At 43.8% G+C, this 19350-nt stretch overlaps 2 protein-coding genes across 12 annotated transcripts in view; one reads left to right on the forward strand and one right to left on the reverse strand.

Moving 5' to 3' along the window:
* RAD52 (RAD52 homolog, DNA repair protein) overlaps positions 1-13847 on the reverse strand; it is a 30748-nt gene extending 16901 nt beyond the window's left edge. For all 3 annotated transcript variants that reach the window (XM_019489385.2, XM_014609154.3, XM_019489384.2), the window contains exons 1-4: positions 13713-13847; positions 4099-4186; positions 2929-3030; positions 918-1011 (exon numbers count right to left, since the gene is read on the reverse strand). In XM_019489385.2, coding sequence (XP_019344930.1) covers positions 918-1011; positions 2929-3030; positions 4099-4185 — 283 coding nt within the window. In that variant the 5' untranslated portion in view covers position 4186; positions 13713-13847. The remainder of the gene's footprint in view (positions 1-917; positions 1012-2928; positions 3031-4098; positions 4187-13712) is intronic.
* Positions 13848-13916: 69 nt separating this feature from the next.
* ERC1 (ELKS/RAB6-interacting/CAST family member 1) overlaps positions 13917-19350 on the forward strand; it is a 490045-nt gene continuing 484611 nt past the window's right edge. For 4 of the 9 annotated variants that reach the window (XM_059726508.1, XM_006258283.4, XM_059726509.1 and 1 more), the window contains exon 1: positions 13919-14028. The gene's annotated coding sequence lies outside the window, so the exon portion shown is untranslated. Of the gene's footprint in view, positions 14029-19350 lie in introns of all 9 variants that reach the window. The other 5 variants (XM_059726510.1, XM_059726512.1, XM_059726507.1 and 2 more) reach the window with 3 other exon arrangements.

Genomic DNA, 19350 nt, shown 5'->3' on the forward strand with positions numbered 1-19350 from the left:
AACAATTACAACAGAAGCTAAGAGAGGGGGAGAAATAACTGGGCCTGAATAAGAAATAGAGTGCTGGCCACAGCCTCAGAATAAATGGGTTGTGGCCAGTAGATTCATACCCCTACAGAGAAGCAATAGTACTTCCTAAATATTAAGAAAGCAGTGAAAACTTAACTGAAACAAAAGACCACCCTAATTCAACCAAAGGAGAGCAAAGTGAAGAAAGTATGGGGGATGCTTCAGCATACCAACTCACAGAGCTTACAATGACTGGAAAGAACTTAGAGCAATCAGTACTGTGCTCTCCTACTTGATGCCTGGCAGTGAAGAGGCAGTATGTCTAGCACAAACACGTAGCTATACAAAATGTTCTGAGCTTGTGCACCTGAGTGTGGGGATACATAAAAGTAGCCAAAGACTCTTAGGACAGGATGTTTGTGAAACCAAAGTGCTTGTTAGAAAGACTTCATTGCTGAAGAGATGGAGGGGGCAAAAGCTGGTATGTCTGTCTTTTAGGGGAGCAGCTGTAGGCAGACATGAATGTTGCTGAGGTCTACTGGTGGTTGAACAGGCAAAAATCCAGTTGCAACTCCTTTGGGCCTAGTCATCAGCACACAGATGGATAATTTAGGAATAGGATTACTCAAATCTGGGCCTGCAAGTATAAACTTAGGTTTTCTTTATACTAAGACAGGTGCTAAAACACAGACATTCCACCACTGCCCCATTTTGCTATCTCTTCCCAACTGTCAAGGAACCGGAAAACTCCATCTGCTGCTTTTACAGAGAGAGTCATATTAAAAGTATGCCTCCCACAGTTTCAAGTAGTCAGATTTCAGAAGGATGAACCCACAGTCTATCACTTCACACCTTCAGTATGAAACAGTGGGAATGCAAATTTTCTAACCGCAGGAGAAGATATTTACCGACATTCTGCTGAGTGACTGAATGAGCCCAGCCATTGAAGCCAAACATCTCATTGGCCAGACTGACGACCCTGTGACCCTCGATGTAACAAACCTGAAAGAAGAATGAATTCAGAAATTAATGTAAAGGTCACAGCTGCCCTGCATGGAGATGCTCTCCTGATTTCAGGTAAGATTCTGATTCCTTGAATGAAAAGGGAACAGAACAAATCTGCTACTGACACAACTACAATAGATTTAATAGACTCAAAGGGAAAAAAATAAACAGCATCTAGCATTTGTGTGTTGTGAAGCCTTGTGTATTCTATGTACTGAACAATAACGTAACTGATAACTCTCCCATTTAAGAATAAGGAGACTGAGACACCAAATAAGGGATCTGTCCAAAATGTCAAGGACTAAGTGACTGAGGTGCCAGAGGACTGGAAAAGGGCCAATGTGGGCCCCATTTTCAAAAAAGGGAGGAAGAAAGACCCAGGAAATTATAGGCCTGTTAGTCTTACCTCAGTCCTGGGGAAGCTCTTTGAGAAAATTATCCAGGTGCACATCTGCGAGAGGCAAGCAGGGGAGTGTATACTTAGGGGCAACCAACATGGGTTCATTAGAGGCAGGTCCTGTCAGACCAACCTGGTGGCCTTCTATGACCAGGTCACAAAATCCTTGGACACAGGTGTTGCTGTGGACGTAGTCTTTCTGGATTTTAGGAAGGCCTTCAACACTGTCTCTCACCCCATTCTTGTTAAAAAATTTGGAGATTGTGGTGTTGATGCCTACACAGTCAGATGGGTCACCAATTGGCTTGGAGGGCTGCACCCAGAGAGTGGTGGTGGACGGGTCATTTTCGACCTGGAGGGATGTGGGCAGTGGGGTCCCCCAGGGCTCGGTCCTCAGGCCTGCACTGTTCAACATCTTCATCAGTGACTTGGACGAGGGGGTGGAAAGCACCCTGTTCAAATTTGCGGATGACGCTAAGATGTGGGGAGAAATGGAGGAGAGGGACAGGCTGCAATTGGATCTGGACAGGTTACAGGGGTGGGCGGATGAGAATAAGATGGGATTCAATACTGACAAGTGCAGGGTACTGCACCTGGGGAGGAAGAACCAGCAGCATACCTACAGGCTGGGGAACTCCCTTCTCGTCAGCACAGAGGCAGAAAAGGATCTTGGTGTCATTATAGACTCCAAGATGAACATGGACTGCCAATATGGGGATGCAGTCAGGAAGGCTAACTGCACCTTGTCATGCATCCACAAATGCATCACGAGCAGGTCCAAGGAGGTGATCCTCCCCCTCTATAAGACATTGGTCAGGCCATAGTTGGAGTACTGTGTCCAGTTCTGGGCGCTGCACTTCAGGAGGGATGTGGACAACATAGAGAGGGTCCAGAGGAGGGCCACTCGCATGATCAGGGGCAGCAGGGCAGGCCCTATGAGAAAAGGCTAGGAGACCTGAACCTGTTTAGCCTCCACAAGAAAAGGCTGAGGGGGGATCTGGTGGCCATCTATAAGCTGGCCAAGGGAGATCAGTAGGCAATGGGAGAGTCCCTGTTCCCCTGAGCACTACTGGGAGTAACAAGGAATAACGGCGATAAATTGACGGAGAGTAGATTCAACCTAGATATCAGGAGGCGCTACTTCACAGTCAGGACGGCTAGGATCTGGAACCAACTTCCAAGGGAAGTGGTGCTGGCTCCTACCTTGGGGGTCTTTAAAAGGAGGCTAGACAGACACATTGCCAGGGTCGTTTGACCCCAGCATTCTTTCCTGCCATGGCAGGGGGTCGGACTTGATGATCTGCTCAGGTCCCTTCCGACCCTACCAACTATGAAACTATGACTGAGCTAAAGCTGGAATTTATAAGATCATATGCCTGCACTTATTTCTCTAAATGCAATGACTATGGAGGACCAAACACTTTTTGTCCCAAAGTACTTTTATAAGCTTTTCATAGTGGAGAATTTCTCCCCCACTAAAAATTAAATAATGTTTTCGTACACACACTCATCCATACCTTCTGTCCACCTCCAGCCTGCCTGCTGCTGATGTACTCTGGACCAAGTCTTTGACGCAGAGCATTCTGGATGGCCTGGTATTCATCTGCTGTGTACTGGTACTTGAATAGAAACATAGCAGAATGTGATAAATTTAGTTTCTTTATTATATTTCCTCACTCCTACATAATGCCATTTTTGTTTTGCTGTCTTCCAAGAGAAGGTAAGTAATCCATACTCATACTTCAGGATGTAATTGGTAGGGAAAAAGCTCAGGGAGGAATTAATTTTGCCCCAGGAACTGCATGCATTATTCTGGCATTTTGCCTTACATAAGACAGTCAGTTAGGCATTACTTCTGCTTACTGCCGAGACAAAAATGTTACTTAAGCTCTATGTCCACTCTGCAAAGAAGCAGGCAGACCTACATCTGTGAACCCCGAGAGGTTTAACAGCAGAAAACCTGAGTTCCTAATTTTTATTGATACAGGAATGTGTGGGACATTTTAGCTCCTGGATGAGGCTCTCTTCTGCCTAATGAAGGAAAGAAATGGACTTCTCCAAAAGTAGTCCTATCCATTCCTTAGCCAGACAAAATTTGTCTGGTTTTTTAAACTGGAGAGATTGAGGGACCTGTATCCTGTACTTATTCTTTCTGCTAAAGGAATCATTTTAAATTGTACACTGTTTACTAGAAACTTTAATAACTTTAACTCTCTTTAATATAGGTTTTAATTCTAATTTATATTTCAGTATAGTGTATCATTTAACTTTGCCCATTTCTTTGTCTGGCACCAATACATAAATCTGTAACATTAGGAAAAAGGGGGAACAGGGCACTTATGTATCCTGTTCATTTGCTCACTGCATACAGATGGCATGGGGAAAAGAATTCATCACTTATTTTGAATAATAAACTTAATCTGTATATAATTTGGTTTGTTCTAATGGTTGAGGGAAGGCAGCAGTCTTCTCTGAACTGGTAGAGAGAATTCATATAAATAAGTGAGGCTGATGCATACTTCTTGCTCTTTAATTATCAAAATCAAAGGCTTTATCTGTACAGTCCAAATAAAACTAGCTTTGTTAAGGAAGTATGTAGTTCTGTTATCACTGGGAGAAAATGTAATGGAAATGAAATTATTACAGGTGGGCTGGAAGATGACTAATCTAGGTGGAGAGTGACTGACCTGTCCAAAGTACACCGTGGAGCTGGCATTGCTGGGACTTCTCTTGCTGACGTGGCTTCCACTGCCTGAATTTTGACTTCCAGACATCCTTATAAATGGGAGGGGGAAAAAAAGTTAACATTAGACACAAAGCAATAGAACCAATAACCCCACTGAAGACTTCTACAATGGGGAACCGGAAAGTCCCAGTTGGTAGCACATTCCCCTCCACATGTGTAGAAGAAAATTCCCTCATTAGGGATGTGCCGAATATCAAACCCATATATGCTATTCAATTGAAAAACCAAATCACAGCACCAGTAGGAATTCAGATGTGATTTGTTCTTCCTCTTACTGCATCCCAACAGCAAAACAAACCAGTATGTACAATGCAAGATATTGTAGATTAAGTTTAAGAAAAGTAATTTAAATTTATGCAGGTACTGATAGGTGTTAACAAGAATTCCATCATCTTTTTTCCATCCAGCAGGGAATCAAGGATACCAGTGTAATCTCAGGCAGAAACACAGGACATTTTTCAGACAATGCTTAGAATACCACCCCCCGCCATACATATGTAAGAGGTGTTCCTTTAGATAGTTCTAGGTTATCTGGGCATTTGACTTGAATTATTATAACTCCTCTTTTAACTTTGATCCTACCAAAACATGTAACATTTGAGGAAGTTGTAGATGCTCTAAGTCTCATTCATTTTGGTTTCATTGTAAAAATGAACCACAGAAAGAATGCATCGTGACACACAGTGCTACTTAAGGGTTTGTTGCTGTTGGTTCTAGTCAAGGGATCCTGTTATTTTTTTAACATATGCAGAGTTCTTCATTTTAGGGCCCTGACTGTTTTCTTTCAATGATGCCAACTGAAAATTCTCTCTCTTACCTAAAAGAAAAAAAAAATTGATTGGCATGAGATACACCTGGACTTTTGTCATAGTATCTCTAAGGAGATACAAGTTCAGCTGAGTTGTGTGAAATATTTGTTTCTGAGTCACTAGTGTGACAGTGTGCACAAACTAGACATAAGTCAGGAAAGAGTTAATAGGCTTTTGGGGGCTTATCACGCCTGTCTTGTATTCTTTTTATTTATAATATTATTAATAGTTTTAAATCACTGAAAATACATTTTAATACTGCATGGAAATATTTATTTAAAAACAATGGCATGCAGGTATTACATAAGAATCAAAGAGACCAGAAAAGGTGAGATAAGTGTTCATTCTTGCATTGCACAAGATGAAAAATATAAGATTCTAAACCAATAGTGCAAAAAATGAGAAATAAAGCTTTTCTGGATATAACTGAGTACAGCAGCTTACTAATACAAGTGAGAGAATTAAAAAAAACCCCCAAAAACCCATATCTTGCTATCCTCTTTTAAACCCTTCTCCTCCAAGATTCATATTATATTTGAGATCTGGCAAGCAAAAGTAATAGGATTCAAAAGTTGTAGCTAACCCAGAGGCATGAGCTTGATGGTTAGTATTCATTTTAGACTAGTGGCGTTTATTAATTTTGCCTGAGATCACATTGCTTGAAGCTATATTATCCCATTTCACAAATGAAGCAGAGTTGGACACCACATGGAACACTGAACTGCTATTGATTTTTTGCTGGTAATTCAGCAGATGGCACTCTTTCCCCTGAGCTGGTAGTGAATCAATACCCGCTACAGGGAGATGCAGTTTTTTTTAGCCAAGATAGAAAACTGATGCAGAAGAGCCAAAATGACACAGGTGAATTGTTTAGAGTGGGGACAATCTTTCTGTTGTGTTTGTACAAGGTCGAGCATGAGGCCTTAGTTTCTCTAGGATAGTGGTTCCCAACTGTCTTAGATTCAAGGCACCCCTAGAAAAATACCAGCTCTTAATTTTTGTTCTTTTTTGACTACAAAGTAACAAAGAACAGATAACAGAGCAATTCTCATCTTTGCATACTATTAAATGGATAATTCCTATTCATGCTCTAAATGGGATCCCATGGTAAGTGAAATCTAAAGCAGAGCAACTTAGCCTTTTTCATTCAAGGGAAAATTGCCCCAACTTATATTCCATTGGGATATTTGCAGACTTGGGGGCAGCTACTGCAGAGCAGCTAAAACACAGAAAATTCCATAATTGGCACGTAATGTTGTTATTACACACATGAAATTGTCTGTAAGTGGAGATGCAACTGACAAAGGTTTGAGAACTTCTGCTTCAGGCGTACAAAGACACAATCTAGTTATTTAATAACAAAGTGCATAGGTAGGCAGGGTCTGGATGAATGTGGCAGGTATACTTAACCAACTCTGTCACTAATTCCCCAGTTTCTAAAAAGAAAAAAAAGTGATATTTTGTAAGGGAAAAAATGTTAAAAGAAGCATTGTATCCTTTGACCCTTCTATATAATGTGGCCCATTGTTGGTAGTTTAAATTCCAAATGAGATCCTGCTTTTGAGTGAGTTCCAAATAGGGCATGGGAATCAGTTTGTGCATGTCCAGTACTGGGAAATTGCCTAACTCATCAAGCAGCATTAAACCACCCCCCTGCATTTTCCAACTATGACATCAACTGTGTTAATCAAATCTATATGCCTCTGCTTCTTTATTGTACTCTTTAACTTGATACATGTGGACACTTCAGGCAATAGACAAGGTAATAAAAGCAGAATTTATCATCTAAGGACATTGCTCCAATACTTGTTTCACTTGATTATGATAGTTTTCATTTTTTCACAGGGAATTTCTTTTCAGTGTAGCCCCATAATGCTCCCAAGACAGTTTTATCTCTTCACTGTGAAACAAGACTGCACAAATAAAAGGTTGTGCATTGTGCTTCAAAAACATCAGGACTCATGCTATCCCAATTTAGTAAAAATTCTATAGCCAATGACACATTTAGATTCTTCTTCATGCCTGCTATTGTAGTAATTTAATACCATAGAAAGTTCTCTTTATAACCTATTTAAATTGCTTGTAATTTTTTTTTTTTGAGAAAGTACTTGTTTTGGGAAGACCAAATAGAACATATTTATATTTCTATATTATTCTAAGAGAATTTAGGTATGTAGGCATTCTTATCTATTGTGGCAGTGAGTTCCACAGCCTTTATTTTCTGTTCTGTCTGTTCACAAGTCTGTGATTCTGTTTCACTGTTCAAAATTAACATCACATTTGTAGGAAGCTATAGTCAAAGATACATATTCACTAAATATATACATGGAAAATGGCTTTGCCATTCACGATGCTTCCCCCCCACCTCAGCATTTCTTTACTATGTAATAAGAAGTTTCTTTAAGACTGGAGCTGTGGTTTGCTGAGCAAAAATATTTTGCATTCTTTCAATAGCTTTCATTCCACAAAGGCCACCCAGAGCAAAATGGTCATGCACATAGGCAAAAAAAGTAACTTATCTGGAGATAATCTAGCATACTTTTGCCCAAGACTCCTATTTATCTAAGGAAAGGAAACCAGGACAATTATAAAGGGTATTTCCTCCTAAAGGATCCCATACCATTTTACAACTCCTTCCCCAATATAAACAATATATGCAGACTGCTTCATCCACTACTGAAATGCTGCCAACTTTGCAGTGCAAGGTGGCAAGTGTTAAACGAAGCAGTACTGAACAACAGTTTAAGACAAATGGTGGAAATATAGTATCAGATTAAAAGTACAAAGGGAATTTAGATACAATGTAACTCTCAATTTGACTATAATTAGTATTTCAGGATAGGATTTGCATCAGTCAGAAAACCCCTGAGACTTGTTTTCAACCAGAATAGGTGGTACTCTACATTTCTACAGACCAGGGATGTAAAACTCATCTGGCCCTATGGATGGGATGAGGAAAATGAGCTGGTTGGTAGGTTGGATAGGGACCATGCTGCCCCCTACAGGGCTGATGCAGCATGGGTGCTGCATGTAGCACGGGTGCTGCATGTAGCACACGTCCTGAACTAACCCACATGCTGCTTATAATATTCATGCTGGCTCCAGACCCTGCACTGGATATAGCACATACTGGCCCCAGCCCTGTGTACAGCATGCAACACCTGGGGCCGAACCAGGGAGTGCACTAGTTATGGTGGATGGGGCTGGTTTAAGGCACACATTACGCACAGCACATGGGACCAGTCTGAGGTGAGCACTGCATGTGGAGCTTGCATCAGACCAGCCCTTCACACCAGATCTAGCACATGGGGTTAGTCCATCGGCCTGACCTGGACTGACCCCAGATTCAGCACGAAGGGTTGGTCTGGTGTGTGCACCAGACTGTCCCCATGTTCAGTACATGGTGGCCCCAGCCCCACATGGTGCACAGCTCATTCAGGGGGTGTGTTGTATAGGGCACCGGTGCCAGACTGGCCCTGCATGCTGGATTTGGCATGAGTAGCTAGTCTGTGGGCCTAATCCAGACCAGTCATGGATCCAGCATGAAGGGTTGGTCCAGCACAGGTGCTGGATGCCCCAGACTGGCCCTGTGCCACATGCAATCTTTGCCAGATGAGCTTGCTTGCTGTGTGTAGTATATTGGGCTAGGGCCTGCGTATGCTGCATGTGACACACTGGTTTGCAACTCACAGGCAGCACTGTGGGCTGGGTAACATGGCTCTGTGGCAGGCCTCATCTTTGACACCCCTGCTGCAGACCATCTGAAGGATAGCTTCTATCTTGCCTATGGTACTCCCTACCACTATGCCTGCATATGTGGTTGATACTGTACAAGGACAGAGATTTCAAACTCACTTTGTGCCCTGGGCCAGACTTGGACTGTGAAGCTCCTTGTGGGCCAGTCTGGCTTGGAGTATGAAGCAGAGTATGCCAGTGGTACTCCCTACCACTATGCCTGCATATGTGCTTGATACTGTACAAGGACAGAGATTACAAACTCACTTTGTGCCCTGGGCCACACTTGGACTGTGAAGCTCCTTGTGGGCCAGTCTGGCTTGGAGTATGAAGCAGGTTCCAATACAAATTGGCCAGACCAGCTCTGCCTGGGGCATACAGCAGCAGCTGGAGTTGCAGCCATGAGCCCGTTTCCTGTGCTGTAGGGGCAGCTCTGGCTCCTGCACAGGACATTCAGTGATGGCTCCAGCATGGCACAATGGTGAAGCCTGGTGGCTGAGGACAGGGCTGCAGTGGTGGCAATGGACAAAGCAGTCAGCAGGTGACTGACACTGTATCTGCTCTCATTCACCCTTCTGCCACTGACTGCCATGTCCACCAGGACCCAAAGGCTTTGGATTCTGTGGCAGGCCCTCTCCCCTGGCCAAGCCCCTCAATTTCTGGTTGCTTGTCAGATCCCTCTCACAAGCCATGGGTTTGACACCCCTACACTACAGAATCTGACCTGAATCAATACCAGCTGCTACATTAGCTATGTTTTTCTTTGAAGATTTCAGTCAAATACTGATCCATTAACACAGTTAATCTTATAGAAATTGACAGAACCAGAGCAGCCTGTAGGTAATATTCATACATTTTATATTAAGAGCTTTTGAAGCATCCTTTCTTTCTATGAACATAGGTAACTCCTCCAAAATCTGCTCATAATTTAGGGCCAAAAATCAGATCTGGTCAACATTCCCACTGACTTAAGTGGAAACAGAAGTTGTGTGAACTCAAGAACAGAATTTGACCATTTCTCAGACCTGTCAGAATCTTTGTTTACTTGTACTTCCAGGGTGATAACATCCTTCCTATGATATGGGAACTGATAAGAATTTTAACAGAGAATTTGGCTGATGAAAGTTGTCACAAATATTGCATCTCAGTATAAAGCCTTTTATTCCCTGCTTGTAGCCTGGCTTAGTGGTATAAAAAACAACATATACTTTGTACTGTAGTATCTCCACAATAATAGCATTTCTCTGAACTGTTCATTCACTAACAAAGATTAAGGGTTTTATTTCTAGAATAATACGACTGGTATTGAACCATAAAGAAAAGGCTGTTAACCCCATAATGAAAATGGACATCCTCTTACTTCCTGCTCAAAGGCCTATGTGTTTGTAGCAACACAAACTGCATTTATTATGAGGCAGACTTCATCATGACTACATGACTTTTTGTTTTTGTATTCAATAAGAGTCTTTCTAAAGAAAGACTAAGCCAGAGAATCAGTGCTTTTCTGATAGCATAGCCCGTAAAATTCAAGGAAGCTACAGACTGTGCAAAGTAGTATATTATTTTCGCAAACACGGACAATTGTGAACTGCAACGAAAAAACTGTATGGGCAATTGGTAGAATACATGTGTTGATATGAACAAAAACTTTTTAACCTGTGTAACGTATACATGAAAAAAAGACAGTAAATCCAGGCAACCACAGGTATTCAATCCATCTATTTAAGAAGGCAAGAGTCATAACCAATTTGCAGAATTAGAATACTTAAGCAAAAGAAGTGAAATTACATAGGCCTAGAGGGGACCTGCTGGGGCTTCAAGTTCAGTCCCTGCATCCATCACTGGCAGCTAAGTCATATAATATTTTTCATAAATGGTTTAAGCTCTATCGTACAACTACCTGGGTTTCTTGTCCTCACTATTCCTGTTGGAAAGTCCTTCCAAAAAAATCTCTCTGCTTTAGCAGCTAGGAATATTCTATGAATTTCCAGCCTAAAGTTATTTGTGGTTAATCTATACCCATTTAGTTTGTTTTTTAAGCCATTTGTTCTTTTCTTCTCCTTGGTGATGGTCTCATGTTCTTGCATCTAATTACTCTGGTTCCAATACAAATAATATCTTTCTACAACATGATTTAAGCCACATTTTTTATTTTAGCAAAAGTGATGCTATGTTATAAAGAGAACCAAACTGATAATGGAACAAAACCCCTACATTATACAGTTCAGTATGGGATCGATAGGGGTTTTATTCTGTAAAATGGGTACACTCTCATTCACCATCTTGAGGGTTGTTGTTTTTTTTTTTAAAACAAGGCCATTGAGTGGGTACTGGAAGTGAAAAACACAGCACATGTAACTGCAGTAGCAATGTAGTTTTGTAGAATGTAATTACCAGAGCAGAATAAACCCAAGACAAAATCTACCACCTACTACTTTTATAATTTAAGATGCTATACAATGTTGCTTAAGACACAAGTAGTTAAATATTTTTACATCAGATGCCAAAACAACACTTTCAGCAGCAGAACAGGTACAACCCAAATGGAGCAGGGAAATAAGTTTAGCGGTAATTAATAGTTCACTCTTTTGAGGTCTAACTTTGCCTCTGTTCTACCCATGCTTAACATTATCTTTCTATAACTAAAAGTTATTTAAATTTGAAGTTGGTAGAATACTTTAGTCCTGTGAAAGCCAATGCCTGTTTCTTCCCTTTGAGGTCTCCATGATATTAAAAGAAGTAGATCCACCTCATCTTTTCACTCATACTTTGTTTTCCCTGCTTTGCTAGAGGATGTGGGGTGTTCTCTGTCAGACTGCATTATAAAATTTTGTGCATGTATTTGCCAGGATACAGACTGGACTAAAATATGGCAGTACAGGTAGTCCTCAACTTGCAAAGTTTCGAGTTACAACGTTTCTAAATTGACACCGTTTCAACTTTGCAATGTCAGTTTTGACTTTACGACACTTGATCAGATGTGATGCCATGACAGCGAACCCCCAGCCTCCTAGCCAAGCTTCCTAGCCAAGTTGCTGTGTCACCCATCTCCCTGGAGAACATCCATCCAAACTTCCTTGGACACTTTCTTTAAGAAAGCAGAGAAGACTCCAGTAAAACCTGCAGCCAAGAACCCTTCAGAAAGTCCAACCAAGAGCCCTTCAAATAGTCCAGCAAAGTCACCTCAAAGAAGTCCTTCCAAATCAATATGATTGCTATTTACAATATAAATACATTAATGTAGATGCGTAATATAGGTATAACTGATTGAGTACAAAATTCTGGGTTATTTTTGGTGAAAACAGGGTATCAGGCCTTGGTTCAGGAACTAATCCCCCATTTATAACATTGTTTCCTATGGGAAAAATCGGTTCCGAGTTGCAACGTTTCAACTTAAGACGCTGTTTTCAGGAAGCAATTGTGTCGGATTGCCCCACTCTCAAGTTGCTAGTCATTTCTCCTGAACCTCAGTTGCTATTTTTTAAAATTAAAACCAAGTCCCTATTTTTTTCAATGATTAAAACATGAACCAAAGCAGAGACCTCTATATCAGTCTTTAGAGCAGGGGCAGGCAATTATTGCCAGTGGAGGGCCGCTTACTGAGTTTTGGTGAGCTGTGGAGGGCTGCAAGGGTAGCCCAGCCCCTTGACAGGTATCCCACGCCCTGGTTGCCATCTTGGGACGGGAAGTCCCCAAACCCCCTCCCCTGCATCCCTGAGCTTTACCCTGGGAAGCACCCTCCCTTTGCCCCCAGAAGTACTCCTTTTGGAACCAGAAATAAACAAATCTCATACTAAAAGTCAAACACGTACTATAACAAAGTTTAATTTTATTACAAAAAATATTTGCTGTATTTTGCACAGCCCTGCTTTAGAGGACCTTCAACAAGAGCTCTAAAAGGTCCAAACTACCTTATTTATTCTCAGTGAGTGATAAGCATCTAAAGCAGGGGTGGGCAAAACGAAGTCCATGGGCTAGATCTGGCCCACCAAATGATTTTACCGAGCCCCTGGCTGCTCTTCTGAAGGCGAGTTGTATATGGCCCACGGCTGCCCTGGCTTTCGGTGCCTCTCGTCCTTCTACCTTCCTCATGCCAGCTGCCTGCAGCAGCAACTCCTCTCCATGGTGGGCCTGCCTTGTCCTGTCCCCCAGCGCCCAGCCCATGCTCCAAAGCAGGGGGTGCTGAGCTCCTAGCCAAGCTTCTGGCCAACCCACTGGTTGCAGAGTGGGTGCAGGGGGAATAGGGACAGGAGCAGGGGCAGGAGCCCAGCAAGTGATCTGGGTTCTGCCAGGCCAGGGTCTGGCAGGGGTGTGGGCGCTGCTAACATGGTGCTGCACTGTGTTCCCGCACACTGCTTCAGGCTGCATAGCACGGGCACAGCTAGAGCGGTGGGCACAGCTCCTACCCAACCCCGAGTGGCTAGCACATGGCCTGTGGGCACAGGAGCCGGAGCGGCTGCACCTATGTGGCCCCAAGCGGCACAGGGGGGCATAGTGCAGCACCAGCCGGGCCGCGTGCTGGGTCCGGAGCAGGGACGGGGTACAGGCACGAGAGCCCAGCCGAGTCCAGATAACCCACAGCTCCCAGCTCCCTTCTCGCTGCACTCTCCCCCCTGCCCCGGGTCCTCGGCATACAGCCAGCCTGCCCCGCGCTCCCCTGGGAGCCGCCCTCGCGGATGCGGACCCGGCGACAGCCCCGCGCCGGCCGGCCCCCCCGCCCGGGAAAAGCGAGGGAAGCCCCAGGTGCCGCCGGGACGCGGCTGCCCAGGGCGGGAGCCCGTGAGCGACCCCTGCGCCCCGCAGCGCCCAAGGCCCGCGGACGGGCTGGCGGAAGCGGCGCAAGGCGGGAGCCGGGGACCAGCAAGGGCCGGGGGGGCGTCTAGGCACGCGGCGGGAGAGGGGGTCGCTCCGGCGGCCGTTACAGCGCGCACAGCCCCGCCCCGCCGCGTCCTGACAGAGCTGACGTCACGGTGCTGTCCCACTTCCCCCGCCCTCGGGCACAAGCCGGTACCTGCGCGTGGGGTAGGAAGGAGCAACCCCGTCCCCTCCAACCGCCCCTCGTCCGTACGGCGAGCGGGAAAAGTCAAACTTCCTGCCAGTCTCTGCCGAGTCCAATGAGGACACAGGGCAAGTTCGGCCGCCGACGCATGCGCAGATGCCGAGTGGGCGGGAACGCACGGGGTGACGAGCTGGGGGGCGGGGCCTGGCGGCGGCTCGCGCCGGGGGCGCGGGAGGGGCTGAGGAGCCGCGCGGGCAGCCGGGAGCCGGGTTCGCTTGGTGTCGCCGCTGCCGCCCCGCGCCCAGTCCCGGTGCCTGACAGGCGGCAGGTGAGAGCGGGGCCCGCGGGCGGGGGTTGCCCTTGAAGCCTCCGCGCCTCGAGACGCCCCCCCCCCCCATCTTCTTTTCCCCCGGCCCGCCCGTCTGTCCCTGGGTCGGGGGCCAAGTCTAGCCTGGGGCCGCCCCCGCCCCCCCCATCGCCCCTCCCGGGGTCCGGCCGGGTGAGCGGCGGGTGGTAACGGGCTCGCGCGGCCCTTCGGGCCTCCCCCGGGGGTGGCCCGGGGGTGAGAGGGGCGGACGCCACGGCCCAGGCTTTGCCTCAGGCCGCACCCGTCGCTTTGAGACGAGCCACGCGCCTCCGTTCTCGCATCGCCCGGCGGGGTGCGCAGCATGAATCCTCCCGGCGAAAGCCCCTGTGGTGCCAGGAGCCCCCTCCTCCTGGCCCGTGGTCGCTCCCCGGGGTGAGGGGTGGAGGAGGCAGCAGCTCCCTGCGGGGTGTGTAAGGGGCTGTGTGCCTGGAGGAGTCGGTGAAAAGGGGAAGCCTAGGAAAGAGGGTGGTGGGAGGGGAGAAAGGAGAAGTTAGTTACTTGAGACACCGCTTTGGATTTAAACTTAGGGTCTGATTCACAGCCCGGCACAACGACAAGGATATCAGACAGTTTCCAGCACCCAGCAGGGAGCATCACCTGCTGTCAGTTAAACTGGCACCCAGTGTGGTTAGTGGGGACAGGGGAAAAGTCAAAATCCAGAAACTTGTGTGTGTTAGGGTTGTAAAGGCAGGTCGGAAAATCATCCATTTTTATCAATCATACTTCACTTGAATTCAGCCACTGGTTTCTAAGCCATGATCGTTATTGGTGAGGGTGCTGTGCCAAGTGCAAGTACTGTTTTGAACCCAAAAGCTTGCTTAAATTTTTTCCCCCCAACTATTTGAGTTGGTTTAATAAAAGATATCAGATTCACCCAAAGAACCTTGTCTGCCTATACCATATTACAGGTTTAATTCAACAGCTTAGTTTGGTTCATGGGTTGTCTGTGCTGCTTGATATGATCCAGTCTTTCTCACAGTGGTTGGCCAACCTGCATTATAGCTAACTTACTTAACATGGAGAAGTGGTAATAGAGGCTTTGTATAGAGGTACAGTGGTGAACTCCTCTTATGCATACTGGGGAATTGCACCTCTTGCTATGGCGGGCCCAGTTTGTTGCCTGGTACAAATTGCAAAAATAATAAGAAGCACCCATTACCCTCAGGCCTGTTAAGTGTATAATTGACTTAATGCAGGGCATCTTTCAGCCTCACTGTCTACTTTGTAACTAAATTTTATACTCCAGTTAACTGCTTAGTAACTGTAACCGCATCCATCTCCTTTGTAACTAGGTGTATTCCCTTTAACTGCTCCAGGAATAGTAGAAGGGGAAGCGGTTATCAAGGGGCTCCTATTAGAAGTCTACAAAATGAGGGAGGCTAGTCATGCTTGTAGTTGCAGTGCCAGCACCAGAGCTGTTTTGGGTGATAACATATTGTGGGTAAATGCATAAACTTTTTTCAATTACTATGCCATGCAGTTAAGCGCAGTGTGATGTACTTAAAAACCCCAAATCTGTTACCCAGAACTATTTTAAAGTATCATGTGCTTTTCAGAAAAGTGTTAGTACTGTTTTGGTGAACCATAACCTCTTACTACACTCTGCTCACACAAGAACTTTACTTCTTCAATAACTAGTTAGAGGCATGGTTGGCTAAAAATGTAGTTGGTGTTCATGTAGTACATAGTTACTAAAGTGTGAATCATAATCAGGGACCACCCCAATAGTGGGTAGAGAAGTTCTTATAAGCCAGTGGTTCTCAGCCAGGGTGTTGTAGGGTGCCATGCAGTATTAGCACTGTTAGGTATGCAGACACTGGCCACACACATTCCTGCCCAAAAGAACATGCCATCCTTTTACCCTTCTGTGAAATATGAAACATGATAACCAGAAGGAAACATGACTACATCCTGCTTGCCACCAAACAACTTTGAGGTAAACCGACGATTCCAACTTTTCTCTGAGCCTAACCTGCGTAAAATAAACTGTTCCAAAATGGAGATTTTACTACACCTTCAACTCTCCTATGAAATATAAATTTTCATTTTTACCTAGGAGAACTTTTATAATCTTTTCTCTTATGCCTAAAGAAGGGTGCTTGTGCCTGAAAGCCTGCAAGTAAACAATTTTTTGCAAAAATCTGGTTGGTCTGATATCGCCTCTATCATGAGTTTGGGTTCCTTTTGCCTCTAGACCAGTATGGTTACAACCTGGATACCAGACACTTACCAGTGATACACAGTATAAACCCAGAGATTTCAAATAGGATTTTTTGATATTATGGATTCCTGATTTTATTTTTCTTTCTGAGATTTTTTTGCAACAGAAGAATAGTTCTATTACTTTTTTTTTGACTATGGGAGAATAAGTGAAAGCTAAGAGCTGGCATTTTCTCAGGGATGTCTTGAATCAAAAAGGTTGAAAACCATAGTTACAAGTCACTAGCTGCACAGTTGTGTAGATTGGCATCCTTAACTGTGCCATTGAAGCAAATACATCAGATCTTCCCTCTTTCACTTATTCTGTGCAGTGAAACATCTTGCTATATGGTTTTCCTCATGCATCACTGAGCCTAAACCATGAAGGTTTTTTTTTTTGGTTTTTTTTTTTGTGTGTGAACTTCACCAGAACACTTACCAAGCTATGTCACTTGGAAATGGTGGATAGATTTAAAATATCAGATTTGTTTTGTTGGACTTGCTTTGCTCACAACAGTATGGATACACACCACTGTCCAAGTAGCTGTACAGAAAAATAGAGATGGTAAACCTGTGGTTCTCGAACATTTTTGTGCCAGGACCCATTTGTAAGCATGGATAGCCAGTCCCTACCCAGTTCTCTTCACTCCTGACCTGCTGCCCCCTGCCCCTAGGCCCCAGCCCCCCAGCGTGTGGGGTAGGAGGTGTGTGTGTAGGGCGGGATGTGGGGCACGGAGGGCCCCAAGCAACCTCTTGCAGGCTGCAACTCTGACAGCATGTAAGGGAAAAGCCAATTTCCCATGTTTTTCTCCTTTAAAAGAGAATACATTTTTAAAGTTTGTTTGTGACCCTTGCATATATTCTTAAAGCCCACTTTTGAGTCATGACTCTCAGCCTGAGAAATGCTGTACTAAACCTTGCCAGCTGTACTGGAGTAAGAAGTGCTTTCAAGCAGGCTTGGTTCTTCTGAAATGTGAACAGGAAACATTTCATCCAGACTGCTAATAAGTGCTGTGTGGTGCTACAAATAATTTTTGGAAATAGAATGTTTAAGGTCTGGCCTATATTGGAAATCAAATAGTCAATTTACTTGCATAAACTTTGTGCAACTATGGCTAGCACTGTTGGGTAGCCTAGTTGGGACTTGATTATGGTACAGATTCAGTTGGATGGAGCATGTTTTGCTCAGAGCAGAGGTATTGTCAACATTAAAAATTGCACTTGCAATTAGCCACCTGCAGAAATTCATGGGTGATAACAATGGAGGAAATGAAATTTGGAACTCTGGCATTATTATGCTGTTCACAAAATATTTACTTTGTGATTTTTCTGCTGTAATGAGTAATTGTAAGTTCAGTTTCCTATAGACAGATTGACACCATATTATAACTGTTGAAGAAATAATAGTCCTGTTACTTTTTGCAGCATCATGCATCTTTATCTCATAATGCATATGCTTATAAGAGGACACAAGGTTCTTTGGGTGAATCTTATAATACACTTATAAAAATCCAGGTCTAAAGTTTGTTGATTAGAAGACAGAATTATTTGAACCAGAGTTAGTTACCACAGGTACGTTTATGTCCTCGTGTGACATTCATTATCTTTTATTACTGTGTCTGCTTTTCTCTGATTTCTTTTTGAACATGCTGATTTTATACATCATTTATGTTTTGTTGGTAGTTGTTCAAAGTGTGTGTGTTATGGACATGTTCTATCTGTTATGCAACACAAGCCCCAACTTTTCCACCCACAACAATCTTATTTTTAACTAGTGAGTAAGAAGAGAGATACCTCTGGAAAAAGAGTTTGGATGACAACTAGTTTGAATAAATCTAAATAATTGGATTGAAGAACAAGCCAACAGTAATAAAGTAATGTTTTGTGCTTCTCTGAAAGTCTGGAGATTAAACCAAGTACACAAATTTCAGGAAGGTACAAAATCAGGAGGCATTTGGCAGCCATGGTGGGGCTGGGGGAGCAGGTAGGGGATGGGGCCTGGCAGGGGTCCTCCCTTCTGTAGCCCCCGCTCCCCTGCCCCTACGTGCCAGCTCCAAATCTGGCTGCAGCGGGCAGGGATTGTCCGAATCATCAAAGCTCTCAGAATCTTTTTTGAAGATTCGGACAGCTTTGAATCGATTTGGACCTTTTTATTGGTCCCCTGATTCTATTCGGATTTGGAGGTTCGGCCACTGAATTGGGCTGAATCTCCTCCGAATTGAATCAGCACCCAAAGCTTCGTACAGCCCTAGTACGTATATATTATAACAATGAATAGTCTAATTAGAAAAATAGTTTGCTTTAGACAGTGGAATTGAGGAAAAGATAATAAAGGCGTTGAATGAACTGTAGAGAGCAAGAGGTCCTGGTTCTATTTTTGGACAGACAGCTAAAATGAATTTTAAAGAATACATGCAAGACTTACTTTTGGACAAAAATCTCTGAGAAATGAAAGAAATAAATCAAGCTACATCTCACTTCACTGTATGAGTATGCAGTGAGTCAGGTAAAGCAAGTACATTAAGTCAGGCCTCTTCTTCTCACAAGAACCTGTTTTGTTTGGTCATGTTTCAAATAGGTGAATTTAAATTTGAGTTTAAAAAAAAACAAACCATTTATATAAAGGTTGCTAGACATAATATGGTGTTGGTGCATAAATAGATATCAAAAGTACTGTACATCTGGCAAAGAGAGATGAGTCTTATGTGAACGGTTGGCATTTCTAGTTTTTCTCTCACTATTTTGTTCATTATTTATTTTAATTATTTATTGCTGTCAGGACAACAGGGATAACAATTATTTGTTTTGAATTGGACAAACAAGTACAAATTCCACTTATTCAATACCTTGTTTATATAGGATTCTCAACATAGGCTGGTTTGCAAACACTTCTCAAGATGCAATCCCTTCTCGTTTCTTTTTTTTTTTGCATTTATTATTCACTAGTTTATTTTAACAAGAGGAACAATGATCATTCCTTCATTCTAAGCCAAAACGCATCCAGATTCTAGAATACAGAAATGAAAATGGTTGCACTAAATTCTATAAATACATGCTCTAACATTATAATTATAATGTTGCACA

Source organism: Alligator mississippiensis, chromosome 4 (assembly GCF_030867095.1).
Source record: "Alligator mississippiensis isolate rAllMis1 chromosome 4, rAllMis1, whole genome shotgun sequence".
Classification (NCBI taxonomy): domain Eukaryota; kingdom Metazoa; phylum Chordata; order Crocodylia; family Alligatoridae; genus Alligator; species Alligator mississippiensis.